At 45.3% G+C, this 24,173-nt stretch overlaps 1 protein-coding gene across 1 annotated transcript in view; it reads right to left on the minus strand.

The window, feature by feature from the left end:
* Window positions 1-24,173, minus strand: part of TTLL8 (tubulin tyrosine ligase like 8) — a 141,101-nt gene that overhangs the window by 65,501 nt on the left and 51,427 nt on the right. Inside the window, exon 9 of the mRNA XM_030216801.1 lies at window positions 4,427-4,546. Within this exon, the coding sequence (XP_030072661.1) occupies window positions 4,427-4,546 (120 nt within the window). The remainder of the gene's footprint in view (window positions 1-4,426; window positions 4,547-24,173) is intronic.

The raw sequence follows: 24,173 nt of genomic DNA on the forward strand, positions 1-24,173 counted from the left end.
TTGGGGTTTGGTGCTTTAGAAGCACTTTTGGCTTATGTGTTAGCTTCCCTGCTTTTTCCTTGTGGCTCCCTTGTCTTCCCTTTTAGTGCTAGGAGCTCTTCTGGTTGCTTGCCAGAGTAGTGCTTAGGAAGCACCTTGTTAGTTTTGTATCTAGCTTGCTAGAGCAGTGCTTAGGTAGCTTGTTAGTTTTGTGTTTAGCTTGTTAGTGTAGAGCACTGCTTGTAGCTTGGTAGCACCTGTGTTAGCTTTGTGTTTAGTTCCCTGCTCTGTTAGTTTAGGGCTGAGGAAGTCCCTTTCTTGAGCAGGGCTTAGGAGCTCCTGTTTAGTATAGGGCTTAGGAAGTCCTTTTGTCAGTTTACTGTTAGGAACACTCCTGCTGGTTTAGGGCTTGGGAGCACGTATATCAGTTTAGGTTTAGGAGCACTTCTGTTTCCAGTCCTTGTCCCTGTGTCATCCGGTATCCAGTAAGTCCTGCCGGCTACTCGAACCCAGGAGCTCAACTCCTGGGGGGCTTAGTAGCTAAGTGCAGGTGAAGCTGTGTGGACCAGTCCGGTGTTCCAGTCCTGTGTCCTCCAGTCCGGGGGGGTTCCAGTCCTGTGTCCTCCAGTCCAGGGAATTCCAGTCCAGTGTTCCAGTCCATGTGTTCCGGCTCGCTGGGCGGTGCCTGCAGTCCATGCCGGTGTCGGTGTGCTTGCCCAGCATTGGCTGGTGGGTTTTGCCTGCTGCTGTCACTCCTCGTCAGCAGCCCAAGGGCTCACATTTGCTCCAGAGCCCAGCCCCGCGGGCTCTGAACCTGAGAACCTGACACTGCTATGTATTTCTCCAGATGAAGATAGCGAAACAGGATTTCCTACTGTCGAGAAACAAGGAAATTGGACATTTTCTGCCAGAAGGATAATGTAAATTGGACACTTTAATTTTGGAGAAATCCCACAGACTGTGAAAATCCTATGAGGCTGCACTTCTGTCAGGACAATTTGGATGTTCTGAGCTAAGTACAGTTTACTTTTTGTCAGAATTAGAATCCATTCATTAGTAAGGATGGAAGTTTAAGCAATTCTAGCAATGTTATAAGAGTTTTTGCTCTATTTTGAGTTTTCTTTACTTGGAGGAAGGCTTCTCTGTTTGAATGAGGATTTTAGTCTAGTGAGGGATTGCTAATTAGTGTCTATTTGGGTGATTTATATTCATAGTGAGATTTAGTGTTGTGGGTATTTGGATCTGTATTGTGTTAAATTGTGTTACCCTCCCTTCTGTTTTTTAAACACAGACTTTTCTCCCACTTCTTTAGAATTTTTGAAATATTCTGGGAGTTTTTCTCTGTGTTTTTTTCGGAAGGTGGTGGAAACCTGTGATGGTAATATTTACAGTGGAGCATAAAAGTCAGGCTCCCTGTTACACTGAGGCTATTTTTTAAAATTTAATATATTTTATCCTTCAAATGTGAATCCCCAGTATGACACTATATTGGAGTGATGTGTTTGATAGTTTCTTTGTTATAACTACACACTCATTGCAGATTGTTTATTTGTGAAGCTTACTTTTAGGCAATATATTAAAGGTTTGTCATATATTAAAGGTTTGTTATATTTCAACCAGGTTATATGCTGACCACATATAGTTTTACATTGCTGCATTTCCTGATTTTATTTTTCAGCTTTTCTGTTTGGAGAAAAACTGAATTAAAGACAGTTTGCAAAAAAGCTTTCAGCTGAATCTTCCAAAAATGAAAAACCCTGAGGTGATGCTGATTCATCACCCTTCTCATGGTCTCTAATATACCGCTGATGTTGTGAAGGTACAAGTTAGAGCTATAATTAAAGCTGCCTTTTTATTAGCTATGCTTGTTGCGGTGTTTAAGATCTGTTTTCTCTAAGGAGGATTTAAGATTTGTTATTCAAGCTCTGTTATCAACTTCACTAGACTACTATATGTCCCTGTATCTTGGTCTCTCTGTAACTTTGTTAAAATCATTGCTGCAAATACAAAATGCTGCAGTACAGGTTATAATTATTGGGAGCATATTAGTCTGAGGTTACATGACCTATATTGATTGTCAACATTCTGGAGGTAAACTTTTTAAGATATTTGTGCTGATCTTGGAGGAGTGGCCTAGTGGTTAGAGTGGTGGACTTTGGTCCTGGAGAACTGAGGAACTGAGTTCGATTCCCACTCCAGGCACAGGCAGCTCCTTGTGACTCTGGGCAAGTCACTTAACCCTCCTTTGCCCCATGTAAGCCACATTGAGCCTGCCATGAGTGGGAAAGCGCGGGGTACAAATGTAACAAAAAATAAAAAAAATCTTTAAAACACCAAGGAGCCTGTTTAATAAAGTGCCACAAGGTTTTGCAAAATTCAATGTACAGTAATTGTAAAGCTTGTGCAGTAACTTTTTGGGGGCATGGCCAGCATCTACCCTTCAGTTACAGCACAGGACAATCATTTACTGATCCCTAAGTATGTTGCTGATAGCATAGTTCCATCAGCGCAATTGGCAAAGCACTAAGAGGCTACTGCTGTTAAAAAGAATGCAGCTCCACCCCCCACCCCACAAAAGCTCACTGACATCAATAACAAAATCCTCCCCACCCTCTGACAGAATCCTCCACCCCCCACACATCCCTCTAGCAGGCAACAGCAACCACCTTCATCTCCTTTCACAGGCTCTGGTGGCTAGTGGGGGGCAGGAGCAATCCCACCAAATGCAACTTGACCCCTAGTGGTAATACTACAAGACTACCACTATGGATCAGAGCCACCACTTTGAATCAAGGGAGTACCCAGAACTCGGTTTTTGGAGGAGCTAAAAGGTGGACTGTGGGGGGGGGGGGGAGCATTTCCTCTCTGTTCTCCCCCCTCCTCCCCACACGAAATCGTACCTTTGCCCTGCCAGATGAAGAGATTCTCTCCCGAAGCCCCCACCCATGCTGCCTGAGCACTGAGAAAGCTGGCAGGGTGCCCCAGCCTCCAACGTCAGCACTTCTGTGCATAGTCAGTTCATTGCACACTGCGGCAGTGCCAGCATTGGTGGCTAGCACACCCCGCCAACTTCCTGCCGTTCAGGCAGCATGGGTAGGGGTTTGGCAAATCTTTTTGGCTGGCAGGGCTTTGGCATCCCTACCAGCCATGCGTTCAGTGCCGCAATTTTGAAGGGGGCCTGAGTCCAAAATGGAAGGGCCGAAGCCCCCGAGGTCCCCCTCCCATGGGTACACCCTGTTTTGAACTCCATGAATTTGTATACTGTGTTACACTGTGTGATCACTGTCAATGCTCAGGAACTGATCACTTTACTTTAGTAATCAGGGCCCAGAATGCAATGGCACCAGATTTTTTAAAATTAACTTTGAGTCAGTGTGTGACGAGGAGATCCTTCTGCTTTGGCTCATCAGGTATTGCTAGTTATATCAATTCTTGAGTGATTCTGTTTGGGGACATCTAGACAGAGAGCTTTAAGAAGTGCTGGACCAAGTCTATGGAATGCACTATTTGTTTGAAAAGTACTATTTAATCTTTCACAACTAAGTTAAGGCAAACTTTATTTCCACAAGCTTTGAAGAATTGGAGAAGGTGCAGAGAAGGGCGACGAAAATGATAAAAGGGATGGAACGACTTCCCTATGAGGAAAGGCTAAGACGGTTAGGGCTCTTCAGTTTGGAGAAAAGGCGGCTGAGGGGTGATATGATAGAAGTCTACAAGATAATGAGCGGAGTAGAGCGGACAGATGTGAAATGTTTGTTTACACTTTCAAAAATAATAGAACCAGGGGACACAAGTTTTTCTTTACTCAGCGTGTAGTTTTTTTTTTTTTTTATTTGTACCCCGCGCTTTCCCACTCATGGAAGGCTCAATGCGGCTTAGGTACTTATTTGTACCTGGGGCAATGGAGGGTTAAGTGACTTGCCCAGAGTCACAAGGAGCTGCCTGTGCCTGCAGTGGGAATTGAACCCAGTTCCCCAGGACCAAAGTTCACCACTTTAACCACTAGGCCACTCCTCCACTCTGGAACTCAATACCTGAGAATGTAGTGACAGCAGCTGGCCTTACGGAGTTTAAGGGGGGTTTGGACAGATTCCTGAAGAAAAAGTCCATTGAACATTATTAAATATATATATTTTTGGGGGGAGGGGGGGTTGCCGGGTTCTTGAAGCCTGGATTGGCCACTGTCGGAGACAGGATGCTGGGCTTGATGGACCCTTGGTCTTTTCCCAGTATGGCGGTGCTTATGTGCTTATGTATAGGGTAGATATTCAAAGGGGTTTAAGTGGGGACTTGCTTCGCCATAAAGAACTGAATTCTCTAGCCTTGATATCAGTTATCTGTGAACCTGTGTAACATTCAGACACATGTCTGCTCATTCTAGCTAGTGCTGTCATTACTGTCAATGCAGTCTCTGATATGTCATGTAATTACGACGGTGTTGAATTACCTGTCCCATTCTCTATCTTCTGTTTACAGTCCTCTGTGTCATTTCCATCATCTGTTTTAGACATACCGTGAGTCACGACCCATTTGAGTATACTGCATGCCGCATTGTGTCTGAAATCATCTGAAATAATGTAAAAAGGAATTTGTCTTAAGTGCACAGGCGCAATAGCAGTAACAAAAATCCTTTTAGGTAACAGCAGTTCAAACAACATCATAAAGTTCCCCTTCTGTGCTCATTTTTTAATGCTTATGACAATTTTGAATGCAGGCCCATCTCCAGGGATGCACAAACCTCCCTCTTCACCCAAGGAATATGGGACTCACCTCACTCTTTTTAAATAAAAATATATTAGTGTTGTTATTATTTATAATAAATACTTTCACTATCCAATTTTTTAGCACTTCTTTGAATAGTAATTCTGATAGCTCCATCATCCCTCCACCTCCACAGATGAGACTAGTTTCTGTATACACCTTCTCTGTCATTCCCATCAGTATGCACCTGCATAATCTGGAGTGCTGCCGTTTATTAGAATCCATCCCAGGCATATAATAAACTGATATATTCAAAGCACAAATACAGCACAAAACAGCTGAAGAGAGAGCTTGGAAATAGATTAAAAAAAAAAAAAAAAAAAATATATATATATATATATATATATATATATATATATATATATATATATATATATATATATATATATATATATAAACACACATAATATGTCAAAAATGCACCTGCACTTGTAGCTGGCAAAATAGCCAAGGGAACTGAAAGTGGCAGAAACGCCTGGAAGTGGCAGCAGAAGTACCTTTGGCTCCAATCAGGACTCAGGAGATGGGATGGGAAGTGTCTGAATCCGAGAGGAGAGTAAGAGTTGAGGAGGAGGAGGAGGAGGAGGAGGAGAGAGAAGAAGAAGAAGGAAGTTATTGTTTGGCCCCCGGCAACCTTATGCTAGTTTTATAATGTAGCCTTAAAATGTGTTTAATGCTTTTAATGTTATTCTCACTTCTAAGGATTTTTACTGTTGCATTCACTTCTTGCAATGATATATGAGCAATGCACTGTGTGTAATGTAGTCTTACATGTACTGCAGCCACCCCTGCTTGTTTGGATAAAGTTTGTTAATAGTGGTCTATTCTCCTGCAAAGGCCATCTCCCTTTCTCAGCCGAGCTTGATTCCTTTGTTTACCTACTGTCATTTCCTGATTATTTTTCATTTTATGTTTAAATCTCTTTATTAACTCACAATGTACACTCATAATACTTTAACCAATGCAATCAGTTATTACCAATTTGTCAAAATTATTCTCACTTCTTTTCTCTTTTCTTCAGTTTATCTCCCTTCCTTCCCCCCCCCCCCCCCCCCCCAATCAGCTCTCTTTCTTTACAGTTCCTATTGATTTAAAGTGAACATTGTTATAAGACAAGCATCTTCCTGTTTCAGTGATAATAATAAACACATACAACAACGTAACATTGATCCACTGCTAATTATTCCATCATCAAGTCTCCTGTTTCTTCCCATTGCCCTCCCACTGCCCTCCCCCCTACCTATCCCCTTTCATTCCCTCCCCCAACTTCTCCCGTAACCTTCCCCTCAATGTCCTTGTAATTATCAGTCGGGTAGTCTTATAGATTCAATAAGTGACTTCTGGCTGCGGGAGTCATAGTGTTCCAAAAAGGTGACCACACCAATTGCAATTCCTCTCCTGCATCCGAGTCCATGTCTTTTATTCCAATGCGTTCCAAGCGTAACATCCTCATCATTGTTGTCCGCCACTGCGATAACGTGGGGTATTTATTTGTCAACCATTCCTGCAATATAACTTGTCGTGCCACAATGATTGCTTTATTGATAAACATTTTATATCCTTTTGGAATTGGGTGTCCCAAATCTGGCTGTCCAAAGAGTAGTGCCGGTTCGCATTTCCATCTGTTCTTCCATAGTTTGGAGATATATTGCACCACGGTTTCCCAAAACTTGAATATGCCTTCACACGACCAAAACATGTGGCCTAAAGTTGCCCCACCGCCTCCACATTTTGGGCATGCTCCCCAAGGGGAGAGCCCCATATGAAAGGCCCGTCTTGGTGGAATATAGAGCCAAAGTGCAAATTTATATTGTTGCTCCCAGTGTATTGGCCAGGCCGATCTGCTTCTGATAGACAAAATGTATGATTTAATGGTCTCCGATGATATGGTTAAAGTTAAGTCTTGTTGCCAGGAGTTGACTAGTTTACCATAGTCCAGTTCTGGCATTGTGTCCCTTATGTGTCTGTGGTGAAATGAAAGGGGCACTTTGTCCTGAGCCCCCAATGTAAAGGCTGTTGACAGATCTTTCTGAACATCCTCTGCCAGATCTTCCCAGGGCAAGGATGATACATAGTGATGTAGTTGTCCATAATAAAATGCATCTCTGTCCGGCAGGGCAAATTCTGCCTGCAAGTCTGAGAATGGTTTCATTCTGCCCTCTTCTGTAACTACATGTAATATATATTTTATGCCTTTTTCATCCCATCTGCGAAAGACTGAGTACATTTGCCCTGGAGGAAATGCTACGTTACCACAAATCGGTAAGTATGGAGTGTTTTTTGTAGAGAATTTGTGCATTTTACATATCCACCTCCACGCCGCCCTGGCTACCTGTATTATCTGAGTTGATTTCAATAAATTTGGTATTCTTGCCCCCGTAACATGCAAGTAGTTACTAAAGTGAACCCCTGATGTCAATCTCTGTTCTAGTTCTGTGTTAGAGTATTCTTGTGTTTTCCGAAACCAGTCGTTTACATGTCTCATGCCACAAGCCACATTTAGCCATCTAAGATTAAGGAGCCCCAGCCCCCCATATTCCACTGGGATCTGAAGTGTTTCTATGGGAAGCCGTGCTCTTTTCCCCCTCCATAGAAAACGTTGGAGCATAGCATTTAATTGTCTTTCATCTGTCTTTTTCAAATACAATGGTAATGTTTGCAATACATATAACCACTGGGGTATTACCATCGTATTATACAGTGCAATTCTTCCCCCCAATGAGAGAGGCAAGGGAGTCCAAGCCCGCAGTCTCCCCTCCGTTCCTCTAATAAGCCTACGGACATTAGATTCATACAAAGTAGTAAGATCAGAGGGAATATACACTCCTAAATATTTGAGCTCTCTATGTGCCAACTGTAATGGTAATCTGTGTTCGGTAAGAGTTCTAGTTTTCGGCCCTAAGACGAGGACCGTCGATTTGCCCTTATTTAGTTTAAAACCTGACAGCTGGCCATATTGGCCTATGCTGTCTAATAATTTGTCCAGGGAGTGATCTGGATTAGTCAGAGTTAGTAATAAGTCATCAGCATACGCCAAGGCTTTTATTTCCTGGCCTGTTATTGGAACTCCCTCTATTTCTGCAGCAAATTTTAACGTCCGGAGCAGTGGTTCCAGTGCAATTACAAATAATAGGGGGGACAAGGGACATCCCTGTCTCGTCCCTCTCCCAATGGCAAACGCCGGCTCACTTATCCCATTCACTATCACCTTCGCTTCTGGGCCACAATATAGGGTTTCTACTGCTTTCACGAACCATCCTTGAATTCCCATATGACCCAGTGTTTGGAACAGCCAATCCCAGCGCACCTGGTCGAAAGCTTTTTCAGCATCCAAGCTGATCACCATGGCCGAGTCTCTAGCCTCCAAACACGCTGCCATTGCTACTAGAAGCTTTCTTACATTGTGGGTTGCTTGTCTGCGTCTGACGAACCCTACCTGTTCAGGCCCTATAAGGACGGGAAGCCATTGAGCCAATCTTTCTGCCAGCACTTTTGCGAGTATTTTGACATCTAAATTAAGTAGGGAAATGGGCCTATATGAGCCTACCTCCTCAGGTGGTTTTCCCGGCTTTGGTATTAATGTAATATGTGCCGTATTCATAAATTTAGGGAAGGTTCCCTCCTGTATCACTTCCTCATAAAACTCCAATAAGGGTATCATCGCACCTGGGGGCAGCATTTTATAGTATTCCCCCGTAAAGCCATCAGGCCCTGGGGCAGAATGTTGCTTTAGGGATTTCACAACTGCTTGGATTTCTGACAATGTGAGGGGGCCGTTCAATGTTTCTAAGCCTGCTGGGGGAATCCTATCCAACCCTGCCTTGGCCAAGTATTCTGAAAGTTGAGTACCCTGCGGCCCATGTTCTACAGAATAAAGATTTGAAAAATAGTCAGTAAATAGCTGCCCTATCTCCTTCCTGCATGTTGTAATGTTACCATTATTATCTTTTAAGGCTGCCACCGTTCTAGGACCTCCCCAGTTTTTTATTACCCGCGTCAGTAAGTTCCCTGTGCGATTTCCAAATCTCTGCAATTTATATTTATAATAGAGCAAAGATCTGTTTTCCTGGTCATGCAGCAGCGTATTGAGTGCTATCTGAGCAGCCTTCAGTGTGTCTAGTGAGTCTTGATTGGGGCGTTGTATATGTGCGCGTTTCGCCTTCTTCATCTGCTCTTCAAGTAATAAAATACCTTGTGCTCTTTTCTTCCTTTTCAGGCTAGTGTATGCAATTATCTCCCCCCTTAACACTGCTTTTGAGGCTGACCAAAATAGCGTAGGTTGTATGTGTGCATGTATATCGTTATTCAAAGCATACTCTTCCCATTTGGCCTTTATATAAGCCTTAAATTTGGGGTCTGTGTATAAATATGTTGGGAACCTCCAACCTCTGCCCCCCATGTCGTCTGCCGGCATGACCAAGTCCACCCATACCAGAGTGTGGTCGGATATCTCCTCCGGACCTATAGTTGCAGTTTTTACTAGGTGGAACATTCTCCGGTCTATCAAAACATAATCTAGTCGAGACAAGGTACCATGTGCTCTAGACCTATGGGTATAATCTCTTTCCCCAGGGTGCAGTGTTCTCCAGGCGTCAATTAGCCCCAAAGTTTGGGAGAGTTTATCAAATTCTTGCATACGTTGACCTGTATAGTGGCAGGATGTGGGATTAGTGCTATCTTGTTCTGGGTCTGCGACCATGTTAAGGTCCCCCATCACCACGATCTGCTTTGGCTGGTATTCAAGACATTGGCCTATTATCATGTTATAGAATTTTGGATCACAGAGGTTAGGCCCATAAATTCCCACCAAAACAAATTCAATGCCCTGCAACCATATTTGTATTATAATATAGTTCCCTTGATCCCCTTTTGCCAACAATTTGGCCCTATATTGCAACCCCTTGCGAAATAGGACTGCTACGCCCCCTCTCCGCCCCTGTGGGGAAGCCGCATAACACTCTCCCACCCAGAGCCTTTGCAATTTGGCATGTTCTAGGTCTGTAAGCCTTGTTTCCTGCAGGCATACTATATCAGCTTTATGCCTCTTTAAAGCCGTCAATATTTTCGCCCTCTTTATGGGGGAGGTGATGCCTCCCACATTCCATGTGATTAACCTGGCTGGCATAACATATGTTGTGTATGATTTCCTAACAAACTTGTCCCATTCTTCTGTATTGACCTTCTACCCCTGTCTCCACCAAATATATTCATTGTGTGATTTTGTGCATCTTGTCTTGGTGTGTTTTTATTCTGCTCCAACAGCCTCAGTCTTTCGCCCCTAATTTGCCTCCCTCTTACTTTCTGTAATCTTCTTATTGGAACCCTTTTATCTTTCCTTACTTGAATCCCCGACATTTCTTCTATCCCTCCCCCCCTTATCCCTTTCCCTTTCCCCCCTCTTTGCTCCCTTTGCTCCGTAGGCTTACCCACGGATTAAGACTCCCTTAGTCGGCGAGGGGCCCCCCGCTCCTTGTTGTCTCAGAGTAATACTTTACAGGCATAACATTACATACATCACCAAATATTCTTGCCCTCCGGACAGTCCATCTATGTCCCGCTGCTTAGTTTATTTTCTGACATAAATGCCCGTGATTCCACAACCGATTGAAAATGATGCCACTTTTCCTGGTGCATTATCTTCAAGTGCGCCGGGTACATGAGTGCAAATTTTATTTTATTTTTGGCCAGTTCAGAGCAAACCGGATGGAATGCTCGCCTTTGTTCTTGAACCTTCTGTGAGTAGTCTTGAAATATCATTATTTGTTGACCTTCAAAACGCAAATTGTCTCTCTTTAAACGGAATCCTTTAAGAATCTCCACTTTATGTCGAAAATTTAAAATTTTTGCCACAACTATTCTCGGGCGTTGTGAGTTCTCCATTTTCTTTCCCACTCTGTGTGCCCTTTCGATAGTCATAGTGCCCATGGAATCGGTTAGCGCCAGTTCTTTTGATAACCATGTCTCTAACCAATCAGTCAGGTTCCGCTCTGGCACTCTCTCTGGGATCCCTACAATCCTGATATTATTGCGCCGAGAGCGGTTTTCTAAATCCTCTAGTTTTTCAGCTTGTTCTGCGAGTTGTTTTTTCAGTTGCGTAATGTCCGGGCCCCATGCGCGGGAATCGTCTTCCAGCGCGGAGACTCTCACTTCCAAATCGCCAGTTCTCGTTTCTAGGCCGTCCAGCCCAACTTGTATAGTTTCTAACTTCTCAGACAAAGCGTCCCAACGGGGATTCAGGGCACGGATCACCGCCGCCGTTATTTGTTCTAACTGTTGATCTGTGAATATTGGGGCCGGTTGCGGCGCCACATCCGCCATCTTGTTTTCTCCGCTCGCTACCTTACCCCGTGTCTTCGCGCTGGATTTCTGCGCCATCTCGGTAGGTGATTTACCTAAATATTTTTCCATGCGGTCTGGTTTTCGAATGGAGGGCTGTCCGGAGGAATTTGTTCGCCGTTTTAGGCAATTTTTATATCGTTTTGGAGCGGGTACACCCGGAGCCTCAAGCCGCTGCTGCCGCCTCGCTCACCGCATGACCGGAAGTTATTTTTCATTTTATTAATATTTATATACTACCCTTATCCAGAGCGGTGCACAAATAAACACACATAAGAGAAAACATTACATAAAAAGCTCATAAATTCAAAATAAACACAATTGCACTAAACTGTGTCCATCGGCTAGCAAATTGCTGTTTCAGCAGCCTCTTAAAATATCCTGAATTCTTTTGAGTCCTAAGGGATTATTTTTACTATCTTTATCCTGATGGGTCACCTAGGGTATGACCTGTCTCTCCAATCTAGGACTACCTTCTAGGACCACCTCTGCTACCTGGTCTCAAGTTCTATCCTTATTGGTCCTTCTATCTCTCTCCCCTGGGCTTGTACGTGTTCTTCTCAACCTCTCTACTCCATGAACTCAGACATTCTCCATTTTGTCGGATGCACAGGTTCCCCTGCTGAGAACTTGTCTTTTTACCTCGTTCATTCTTTCTCTCAAGACACTGCACGAATCAGCATCCCATCTCTGAACCACCTTCATTCACCTATCAGCTCTCCCACCTTTTACATAAGCTTCCTTCCATCTCCAACCTCCAATACAGCTCTCAAAACTAATGTCTCTTTCCCCGGGGCAGTAACTTCTGAGAATCTACTAACTGTGAGTAAATTAGCTACATTTATTCAATAAAAGTAAATTTCAGAAAAAGAAAAGAGACTTCTGGGTGTTTGTTGCCGTGCTGAGGTTATACTATCTGATTATTTTAGCACATGTCTGCTTTAAGTAGATATTATGCTTTAAGAAATCAGAAACAGTAATAGAGTTGGCAGCAGGGCCGTGCCTAGGGTCTCTGGCGCCCCCCTGCAGACTATCAGTTGGGCCCCCCCCCCCCCGTGAAAATGATCACGCCCCCCCCCCCCCCATGAAAATGATCGCTCACCACTTGCCACACGGAAAGGAATTGTCAGCAATATTCTTAGAAACAAATTGCTATACATTGCAAAATAAGATAGCAGATGTAAATTCTCAAAGTGGACATATTCCAAACGCTAAAATGAAAATAAAATGATTTTTTTCTACCTTTGTTGTCTGGTGACTTTCTTTTTCCGATCATGCTGGTCCAGTATCTGATTCTGCTGCTATCTGTCCTCTTAACTCCATTTCCAGGGCTTCCTTTCCATTTATTTCTTTACTTTTCTCCTTTCTTCTTCATTTCTTGCTCTATATCCATTTCCAGCAATTTCTCCTCTCTCCCTGGGTCCTGCCCTCCCATCCATGTCCATTCTTGTCCCTCTCTGCCCTTCCCTCCTCCATCCATAGCCAGCAATCCTCCTCTCTCCCCTCCCCTCCATTTTCAGCAATTTGTCCTCTCCCTGGGCCCTGCCCTCCCATCCATGTCCCTCTTTGCCCTTCCCTCCTCCATCCATAGCCAGCAATCCTCCTCTCTCCCCTCCCCTCCCAGCAATTTGTCCTCTCCCTGGGCCCCCATGTCCATCCTTGTCCCTCTCTGCCTTTCCCTCCTCTATCCATAGCCAGCAATCCTCCCCTCTCCCCTCCCCTCCATTTCCAGCAAATTGTCCTCTCCCTGGGCCCCCATGTCCATCCTTGTCCCTCTCTGCCCTTCCCTCCTCCATCCATAGCCAGCAATCCTCTCTCCCCTCCCCTTCCAGCAATTTGTCTTCTCCCTGGGCCCTGCCCTCCCATCCATGCCTCTCTGCCCTCCCATCCATGCCTCTCTGCCCTTCCCTCCGCGCCCTAGGGCCTTTAAATCTTTTACTTCCGGTCGCAGCAGCGTCAGTGAAAGCGGAGCGCTGCCGACGTCTCCCTTCCCTTTGTGCTCTTGGTTCCCTCAATGTCCGCCTTCTTCTGACGTCAGAAGAAGGCGGGACACTGAGGGAACCAACGAGTGCAAGGGAAGGGAGACGTCGGCAGCGCTTTCACTGACGCTGCTGTGACCGAGGTAAAAGATTTAAAGGCCTCGGCGGCGCAGGACGAGGGTAAGCACCGCGGCGGCGCCCTCCAGAAGTGGGCGCCCCCCTGCGGTGCTTACCCCGCTTACCGCATCGGCACGGTCCTGGTTGGCAGGGGAGGGAGAGAGAGAGAAGGAGCAGGGGAGGGGAAGAGGATTGGAGGAGAGTGGACTACATCTAGGAAGTAGGGTGTGGGGTGGATGAAAGTATGCAAGCTGCAGCAGGTAGAGTGGGGGGTGGTGCACACTCCATTGCCACAGACCCTCTCTCCCCACCACAAAACAAATTATTGGGAGAGGATTTTACTGCAGCAAAATTTACTACTCAAGGAACTAACAAGTGATTCCTCAGAACTACAGATTAGTAATTTGAACAGTAAATTTGATTTTGTGTTGCTGTATCCACAGCAACACAAAGATATCAAGCCTGATAGTGGAATCAATTAACCGATCACCCTTCCCAACATTTGTGATCAGGGGTGTAGCCAGTCCTCCAAATTTGGGGGTGCCCAGGGGTGGACGGGTAAAAATGCATTCCTCCCTCCTCCTCTCTCCTCCCCCCACCCTGCGCACACTCTAAACAGACCTTTGCTGGCAGGGATGAAAAGGCCCCACCAGCCAAAATAAATGCAGTGCCTGAGCCACTCCCCTCCTCCTTGCACTGCTTCCTTAATGCAGAAGTTGGCAGTGTGCCTCCAGCCACCAACTCCAGGACTCCTCAAGCATGTTCAGTTCTTGTGCAAACTGAGCATGCGCATGTCGTCCCAGCATCAGCAACTGAAGTGGGGTAAGCACTGCAGTGGGGTGCCTTACTTCAAGGGCGCCGCATGCGCCTCCCTCCCGCGGCCTGACCAGCTGTTTGACTTCGACGGCGGGTGCAAACCAATGGGGGGTGTCCTCTGTTCTGGCCTGCCCATGCCCAGTGCCTTCCCGCTTCCCGTAACGCTGCACGTGCTTTACAACTCTGCAGCACTGCTCGTCTCCTTCCAGCCTGGCCAGCGGCTCCACTCTTGACGTCACGATGACGCCTCCTCCCCCTGCGGTTGCGGCCGGGCCTTGAAGCAGCTCGCGTCTCTGTGGCTGAGATATTATGGAGACTGATATGAAGGTTTGCATAAGGTAGGAAGTATGTGGATGCAGATAGTCTGCCACATATCTTTGCATCTGCGATTGTCCCTTCCTGACCAAAGGCTACAAAACTGTTTGGGAGAAGTGTAATACACAACTATGTGGACTGTTATTAACACAGTGCCTGTGCTGGACTTTGCCTCAACAAGGAACAGCTGGATATGTTTATGTTTAAAAATTGTGATTTGACAAGGATATGACTGTTGTTTTCACATTGCTCTATTGTGCCATACTCTGTTGGTACTGCCAGATAGGGCAGTTAATTGTCAGCTTTATGCAGTGGTCACAAAGATGTGATACACAAGTATGGTCTGTGGGAGCTGTCTGACTAACCTCTGCAGGTGTTCATCATTTTGTGGGCTGGCCCAATGCTTCTGTCACCATACCTGGGCAGAGGTTTGGGCAAGAATCATTGACGTGTGGTTGGAATGTTTCTGTGCAGATGTGTGAAGAGGAGCATATCAAGGGCACAATATCTGATAGGTAAACGCAGTATTGATGGTATGTGAACCTGTAGTATCTTTGCAATGTGTTGGAGTGCTGGACACATCATAACCTGTCCCTATAATATGCCTAGCTTGACCATCTGACAGGTGTTACTGTTCAATTATGACCCATGAGACTCCCAGCTGACTGCCTGACTCACTGCCCTAAGCTTCCGCCCCTGCCCTGGCCTTTCCTGCACTGGCTAGTGCACTCCTCCTCCACGGGCCACGCCACCAGTCGGGACTCAGAAGAGCAGAAGAGAAGAAGAATCTTCAAGTTCTCAATCAAGTTCTTTAAGCCAGGTAATGCCCCGCAGCATGGATCTATTATTTATTTATTTCTGTTGCTGCTGCTGCAATCAGTGCCGCTAGAAGTTTTTATTTGATGACAAGAGCACTAGAGCAGCAAGCTGCAGTCGGGGGGGTGGGGCGGTATTGACAGGGTCATAATGTGAAAAGGTCAGGACGGGGGGGCAAGAACACTACTATGGTGGATGGGATGGGATGGGAGAGAAAGAGGGTATGATGTCGATGATGGATGGAGCATGGAGGGAACAGACAGAGGGGCGGACGGCGCTGGAAATGAGAAGGGCTGAAAAAAGGGGACAGGGTGGGAGAAGAGGAAGGGAGAAGAGAGAAAGAAGATGCTAGATGGGGGGGGGGGGGGGGGCACCAACTGATAGTCTGCAGGGGAGCACCAGAGACCCTAGGACCGGCCCTGCATGCCGCTGACTTCTGCATTAAGGCTAAAAAGCGGCCTAAAAACATCAGAACAGCGTCCAGTATCTCTTCTTGTACCAGTATGTACTTGCCTGAATAACAGTGTGCTGCATTTGTGTTTTTAAAATATTTATTAAGAATAAAAAGTTGTGACATTTGGCTATTGTTTTTATGCTGCTTTACGTTCTAGATTATTTACTGTTCCTTCTGTACTTTACTTTTTCAATGAACCAGGACATGATTTTGGAGAACTATTTTTTGTTGATTTACCAAGGGGTCTACTGAGATCTGAAAAACAAACCACCCGCAGCTCAAAGCGTAGACTGCTACAGTACCAATCTTAAAAATATAAAAAAGTGAAGAAAAAAGATCTCGGAAGTTATGCTCCGCTACATCCCTTCTGCATAACTTGCTTTGGGTTGGAGCTAAATCAATCAGAAGTCATAGAAAAAAAATTCTTATTTTCAATAATGCAAAACAGTCATGTTTTTAAAGATTTCAATATTATCAGTGAATTATCAATCAATTGAAACTTTAAAGACATCCACTATATGAGAGGTATGCACTCTCTTAGAATTTTAGGACTACATTCTATATATCATGCTTAAAAAAATCGGTGCAAAAATAAGATTCGCCTAAGCGTATGCCATAATTTAGGCGTACTTTATAGAATAAGCCTAAATTTCCACACAGTATATAGAATACACTGAGCGCTGCTCTGTATAATTAAATGTAGTCACGGGCAGTTACGCCAAGTAAAATTTGGTGTTAATCCCGACACTTAAATTATGCGCCAATTGGGTGTATTCTATAACAACGTGCATAGATTTTAGAAATTCCCATGACCCACCCATTCCACACCCATGGCCATGCCCACTTTTCAACAATGCGACTTAGAATCTACATGCACCACAATACAGAATACAATTAGACAGTTCTGTGTGTAAATTCTAAATAATGCCAATTAGTGCTGATAACATCCAATTATCAATGCTGATTATCTTGTTAACCAGCTTATGTGCACTGTTATGGAACACGCTTCGATTTCCGCTCGAAAATCTCGGCGTGGTATATAGAATCCAGAGGTTTATGTCAAAATAGTTCAATGCTGCTATATCACTTTATACATCAATTTCAATACTTATCACTGGAGTTATAAAATGTGGTTGTAGGAGGTATTAAATACATTGTGTCCGGAAAAAAACGGGACCCCCAACGTTTTTCTGAAGAAACCAAAAACATCCTACTGCAGCAAAAACTTCTGCCTTAAATTTGAGGCATTTTTGCGTACTTTATTTTTCAACAGCATGGCGCTACAGTGCATCAAGTTCACAAACCCCCAGAATTCATTGAGCCAACAGCTCAGTGGCATCAAAGACTTGGTGACTGTGTCAAAGTTGAAGCGGGACACTTTGAACACAAATTATGAATTATCTAAGAAAAAATGCATTATATGAATGTATTTTCAAAGATCATACTAAATGGTTAAACAATGCAAAGTATTTTGAAACTATGTAAGGAATCCCTTTTTTTCTCAGACACTGTATACATCCGCACGAATTGTACATAATCATAATGCGCAATAAAGAACTTCTCTGTGTGGTAACTGCAGAGGACATGCTAGGCATGCCTCCAGCCACTATCATACAGCCTTTACACTTATGGGCTCATTTCGAAAGAGAAGGGCGCCCATCTTTCGACACAAATCGGGAGATGGGTGTCCTTCTCCCAGGGTCGCCCAAATCGGCATAATTGAAAGCCGATTTTGGGCGCCCTCAACTGCTTTCCGTCGCGGGGATGACTAAAGTTCACGGGGGCGTGTCAGAAGCATAGCGAAGGCGGGACGGGGGCGTGCTTAACACATGGGCGTCCTCGTCCGATAACGGAAAAAAAAGGGCGTCCCTGACGAGCACTTGGCCGACTTTACTTGGTCCATTTTTTCTTGCGACCAAGCCTCAAAAAGGTGCCCGAACTGACCAGGTGACCACCAGAGGGAATCGAGGATGACCTCCCCTTACCCCCTCCCACCCTCAAAAAAAAAAAAACTTTAAAAATATTTTTTGCCAGCCTCTAGGCCAGAATCAAATGTCATACCCAGCTCAATGACAGCAGTGTGCAGGTCCCTGGAGCAGTTTTAGTGGGTGCAGTGCACTTCAGGCAGGCAGACCCAGGCCCATCCCCCCCACCTGTTACACTTGTGGTGGTAAATGTGAGCCCCTCAAAACCCACCAGAAACCCACTGTACCCACATGAAGTTGCCCCCCTTCACCCGTAAGGGCTATGGTAGTGTTGTACATTTCTGGGGAGTGGGTTGTGGGGGGCTCAGCACCCAAGGTAAGTGAGCTATGCCCCTGGGAGCAATTTCTGAAGTCCACTGCAGTGCCCCCTAGAGTGCCCGGTTGGTATCCTGGCATGTCAGGGGGACCAGTGCACTACGAATGCTGGCTCCTCCCATGACCAAAGAGCTTGCATTTGGTCGTTTCTGAGATGGGTGTCCTCGGTTTCCATTATCGTCGAAAACTGGGGATGACCATCTCTAAGGTCGACCTAAATGTATTATCGAAACGAAAGATGGACGCCCATCTTGTTTCAATAATACGGGTTTCCACGCCCCTTCGCCTGGATGTCCTGCGAGGACATCCTCAGGAAGACTGGGCGCCCCGTTCAATAATGGAGGAGTGGCCTAGTGGTTAGGGTGGTGGACTTTGGTCCTGGGAACTGAGGAACTGAGTTCGATTCCCGGCACAGGCAGTTCCTTGTGACTCTGGACAAGTCACTTAACCCTCCATTGCCTGCCGCATTGAGCCTGCCATGAGTGGGAAAGCGCGGGGTACAAACATAACAAAAAAAAAACAATAATGCCCCTCTTAGTGTTTTAATTTTTGCTCTTAAAGCAGTGGCGTTCCTGGCCTGGATGGCACCCAGGGAGGAGCGCCGATGCCCCCCCCCTCTGGCAAAATGACCCCCCCCCCCCCCCCCGGGTGCACGCCGCTGGGGGCGGTGCCGCGGAGTGCCTGCTTCGAGTTCGCTAAACTTCGCATCGCTGCAGCTCCCTCTGCCCCGGAACAGGACCTGTTCCGGGGCAGAGGGAGCTGCAGCGAACGAGCGACAAAGTTTAGCGAACTCGGAGCAGGTGTGCGCCGCGGGCACCCCCCAGCGGCGTGCACCCAGGGCGGACCACCCCCACCTTGGTACGCCACTGTCTTAAAGCACTGTAAATGCAAAATGTTACCACACTAGTAAAAGGGTCTCTTAGGGGCCATTTTACAAAGGCGTGGTAGTAGCTCTACGCATATGCAGCACGTGCCAAAATGAGACCACTGCCAGGCAAGAGCACTCCCTGGCGGTAATTTCAAATTTGGCGAGCACCCATAACACCTGGAGAAATTATTTCTTAAATTCCTATGGCGCACAGCGTTTTTGGTGTTAGTCAGCAGTTGGCGTGCACCGACCGGTCACTGTATGTGTAGCGCATGAGCCCCTTCTGCTAGGTCAATGGGTGGTGATAAGGTCTCAGGCCAAAAATGGACATGTGCTGGTTTCAATTTTAGCGCACGTCCATTTTCCGGCCCCTTAAAAAAAGGCCCTTTTTCTAGATGCAGTAAAAAAAATGGCCCAGCGCACACCCAAAAGACACGCTCGCACTATCACAGGCCACGGTCTACTGCAGCTTAGTAAAAGGACCCCTTAGTGTGCTCATTGCAGTGGCAGTCCTTAACTATGAGCCATAGACCAGGGCTCTTTCAGGAAAGCTGCAATCAGTGCTAAATCTGACCACCAGCCTTCACTCCTCTTCGGGAGCGGTGAATGCTGCCTGTGCAGCATCTCCATTTAACCTGTGGTGCAGAAGAACTGAGTCACCGGGTCAGCCTCTTTCAATCTTCTACAAAATATTTTAGTGTCTCTCACTTTTAAAAAATCCTGCCCTTTCGTATTCCCAGTAAAACAAGGGATGAACTGAAAGAGACTTTTATTCTTTGACTGAAAACATTCCGTTGCAAGGTGTACATTTGGTAGTTCTTTAAATCTGAATAGACTGCTAATAAACGAGTACATTTCCTTGTTGTAATGTAGCTGTGATGCTGAAACTACTTATAATTATACTAAGGAAAAACAGCTGATGCCTGCACCGAATTACTCAATCTGAGGTAGTTCCTTGTTCCTTTAAAAAGGTCAGCTCCTTTAGCAATACTTGTATGGGCGCCAAACTATTATGTTTTATGGCTTAGCAAATACCTTTTATGCTCAGTCATAAGGAAACAGAAACAAACAGCTAACAAAAATCCCTACTTTGAAACATTTTACAGAAGTATGTGACCAACTTCCTTTCAATGTTGAAGTTACTCCAAATTATATTGGTTTGCATTGTGGATATTATGACTTTTTAATCATGTAGTAATCTCAACATTAATCTCCTGTCACGTTTTCCAAAGCAGGAACTAGGATTGTGAGCCCTTGGGCCACTGCCGAGGAGCGGCAGTGGCAGGCAAAACCACCCCACACAGGGATAAGGCAGAACTCAGACAGGGCCAGCTAGACTTCACCTGCACTTAGTCACCGTTCCTCAGGAGTTGAGCCCCTGAGTGCAGGTGGCCAGCAGTGCTTACCGGACAGGGCAGAAACTGGATACCAGCAGGATACACACAGGGACTAGAGCACACAGGGAGGCTAGGCAGGAAACTAGACTAGGATTCTCAGACAGTCAAGGGACAGATCTGAAAGCTGCAAGCAGCCACTGAAACAGAGAACAAACACAGATAGATAAGAGACAGACTGAAAGCTGCCAGGCAGCCACTGAACAAGAGACACAGACAACCTAGCACAAGACAAAGACATACAAACAAGAGCAAGACTGGGCAACAAGCAATACAGAACACAAAGCTACACAAAAACTAAGCTAGAATCAGGCAAGAATGCAAACTATAAACTGGACTAGGCAGAAGTGCAGCAAGCACCAACAAACCAGGGCCTTAGACGATGCAAAGGCCAAGCAGAGAGTTTCCAAATGGCTAATAAGCCCAGCAGCAGCAATCACCAGGCAACTACGGGTGCTGTGTAGGTTCAAACAAAACAAGCAAGTCTGGCAGGCCGGAAGATCCGGACTGGACTGGACTGAAGTCTGGAATGGGAAACAGTACACAGACAATCCAATGCAGCCAGCACACAGAGACAGAGACAGAACTAACACAGGAAGAACTGACAGGAGCCAGCTCAGAAGCTGACCGCTGGCAACACGGTGAGTCTGAGAGGGGTCACGGCCACAGACATGACATCTTCACAGTACTGTACATTTTAAACAGGTTTCCCTTCTAAACATTAACTGTTAAACAGCATACCATATGCTGATTAGAACATTAAAAAGCCATGCTCAGTCAGGCCAAAGTCCACTGAGCCCAACATCCTGTCTCCAAGAGTGGTCACTGAGTCACAAGCAACTAGCAGATCCCACAAAGTAGATCTGCTTTCATAGCTCGTTTCAAGGGATAAGAGATGGCTTTCCTATGTCTACCTAGTTAACACATTTTATTGACTTGGGTCATGAGATGTGCTGATCCAGAAAGCAGGGTATTTCCTGGGCTCTTGATGTACCATCTCAAAAGCCATCCTATCAGATACTTTCGACAAGATTTTACCCTAAATAATTGCATGAGATATATAAATGAAGCTGCATTGACAAATATATGTGCTAGGTAACTCCAGGGATGGCTACAAAAACCAGCTAAAAAGAAAAAGAAAAATCACAGCCTGTGACACCTGTTGCAGGGAACATGAAAGATCCAGGGGAGATAGTGCTGACTGCTAATGCACGATTAATTCAACAAATAACAGATGCAGTAGTGAAAGTTCTCAATCATAGATTTGCAAAATCTACCAAACAAATTGAATCGCTCAACCAAACCTTGACAGAGATGGGTGGGCATTAGAGCATCATGTTGGCTCCTCAGAGCTTGAAGGAGACAATTCACAAATACAAGGAAAAATTGGAAGACCTTGAAAACAGGTCACTGCAGAATAATATCAGCTGGTCAGCCTGGCTGAGACCTTGAGCAATGGGGAGCTCTCTCAAAACTTAGCTATCTAATGAACTGTTACATGATTCATCATCACCATCGCATCAAGGCTACCACTAGAGACGTCATCATTTTTAAACCTGAAGCCGATGGGGTAGGAGCGGAAAGGAGGCCCCTTCCCATTGGATATCAGAGAGCTTCCCTGGGTAAATCCAGGGAGTGAAAGAGGGGTTTCTCTGGAGGGCAGGGAAGGGTTGAACTTCAGACCGTGTCAGGAGCTTCTGATTTGAAGAAATGGTGGAGTGGGAATCAGAGAGAGGTCATGGCAAGGAGATTGGGGTGATTGGTCCGGGGGGGCGGGGGGGGCAATTGGAACCGGGGACGATCAGAACTAGGGGGGGGGGGCAATTAGAACCAGGGATGATCGGAACCAGAGGGAGGTCAATCGAAAACCAGGGGGCCTTAACAAGCAATGCAGAGCGATTAGGGGAGGGCATCAGCTTGGCAACCCGGAAGCTATGCTGGTGCCAGCCGATATTCAGTGCCAGCATTCACATACCTAAGTCACCAAAGTTAGGACTGCTATTTATGTGGTCCTATTTGGTCACTTAGCTACCTGGGCATGGCACTGAATATTGCCAGCACCCGCACAGCTGCCAGCATATCCCTGACTCTGCCATTGGAATGTCCCTTCCCGGCCCACTTCAAACACCGCTGATCAGGACAGATATTCAGCAACACTGTCTGGTTAAGTGCCACTGAATATCGCCAGCTGGCCTGTAGATCATAATTTAAGTGGGCAGAAGCCTCTCCTGCCCACTTGAGCAGACAGTTTTCAGCTATAGTTAAGCCTACTATCCAGTGTATGCTGTTAATGCTGTGGGGTTTTGTGTGTGAGGGAGGTAGGAAAGAGGACTTGTTGAGTTAGAAGAGCATACCATATAGATGGGGGTTATAGCTAAAGCGGGGGTTCTCAACCCAGACTTGGGATACAGCCAGGCAGTCAGGTTTTCAAGATACCCACAATGAATATGTATGAGATAAATTTGTGTGCACTGCCTCCACTGTATGCAAATTTATCTCATGCATATTCGTTGTGGATATCTTGAAAACCAGACTGGCTTGATGTATCCCGAGGACTGGGTTGAGAACCTCTGAGCTAAAGGAATTGAAGGCCGGGTGGTAGTTATTCATGGGATAATAAGATGAAATTGGGTGTTGCAGAATTATTAATGAGAGAAACCCAGTACATGTTGAATGAAGGTACAGTGTGTGAGAGGAAAGCAGTTGTAGGGGGAGGGATGAGAAGTAGGGTGAAGGAAAGGAAGCTGGGGTGGGATGGGAATGCACTAGGAAAACAGGACTGTGCTTGGGAAGAATTGGATTTCACAAAGAATGACTTAATTACAAAACTAGACATAAAGTTGCATGCATGTTGTATGAATTTAAAGAGGGTTACCAGATGGGAGGCTGGGCATCTGGTGCTTACTGACTGTTACAGTAGACAGAATTTTGGTCATATTATAATTGTTTTACCTATATGACTAGTACATGAATGATTACTTGGAATGTTTCTGGAATCAGTTCCTCAATTAAGCATTGCAAAATCCTAACAGAATGGAAGAAAAGAAAGGGCTACCTGATGTGCTTGAAGGAAACTTGGTTAGACGACCAGGATCATAAAAAGCTGCAGAAACTGGGCAAGGGAAGTTATAGCGGCTTCGTCAGGAGAGTGTCAAGCAGAATTAGCGACTCTAATTGGGAAAGCACTGTATTGTACAGTAGAGTGGGTGGTGGCAAATCCAGGGTTGCAAATGTTTTCTGACTAAATATGGCAGGCCACACCTTTCTTTTAGAGATGATACACAGATATATGGTGTTGGGGGACCTGCCTGTCCTTTCCTTTGGAGATTTCAACATGGTTATGGACCCTGCTATGCCGTCTTGGGAAAAGCTTAATTCTAATAAGGGCTGCCTTACTTGTGTACAAGCCTTGATGTGATGGACATATGGAGGACTCTAAACCATAAAGAAAAAGACTATACCCACATAGTTAGGGTACAGAAAGCAGCCTCCATATTAGATTACATAGTTATACCCCACAGCTGGTTTAATCAAATTCAGGTGGCAGAGATAGGACCCATCTTGACCTCTGACCATGCACTCCTATGGACAAACAAAGACTTGATTATGACTGATCTACCAGGTGGACCTTTCCAAAACACTTATACTATGACGTACATTTTCAAAAATACCTGGTGGAGAAATGGGAAGTGTTTTGCCTACCACAGCTTAGTAAAAAAGCACATTAATTGCTTGTTATAAAACAAATATAAAGCTATTGATAGACCTAATAAAAACACTATTGCAAAACTAGCAGGGGCTATCATTGCCCTCATGGGTCAATTAGCTCTAAATAAAATGGTCCTTTTACTTAAATGGCTGCACATACTACAAACAACCGTTTCTATCTTCAAGCCCAAGACAGGATTATGCTTGACTGCTTATTATAAAATTTTTATGGAAAGGAGCTAGAGCTTGATTAAAATTTTACATGCTGACTTATGTTACTGAGTGATGGGGTTTAACAGTTCCAAATTTAGATTTATATTGTGAAGCATG

Source organism: Microcaecilia unicolor, chromosome 10 (genome assembly GCF_901765095.1).
Source record: "Microcaecilia unicolor chromosome 10, aMicUni1.1, whole genome shotgun sequence".
In the NCBI taxonomy this organism is placed as follows: domain Eukaryota; kingdom Metazoa; phylum Chordata; class Amphibia; order Gymnophiona; family Siphonopidae; genus Microcaecilia; species Microcaecilia unicolor.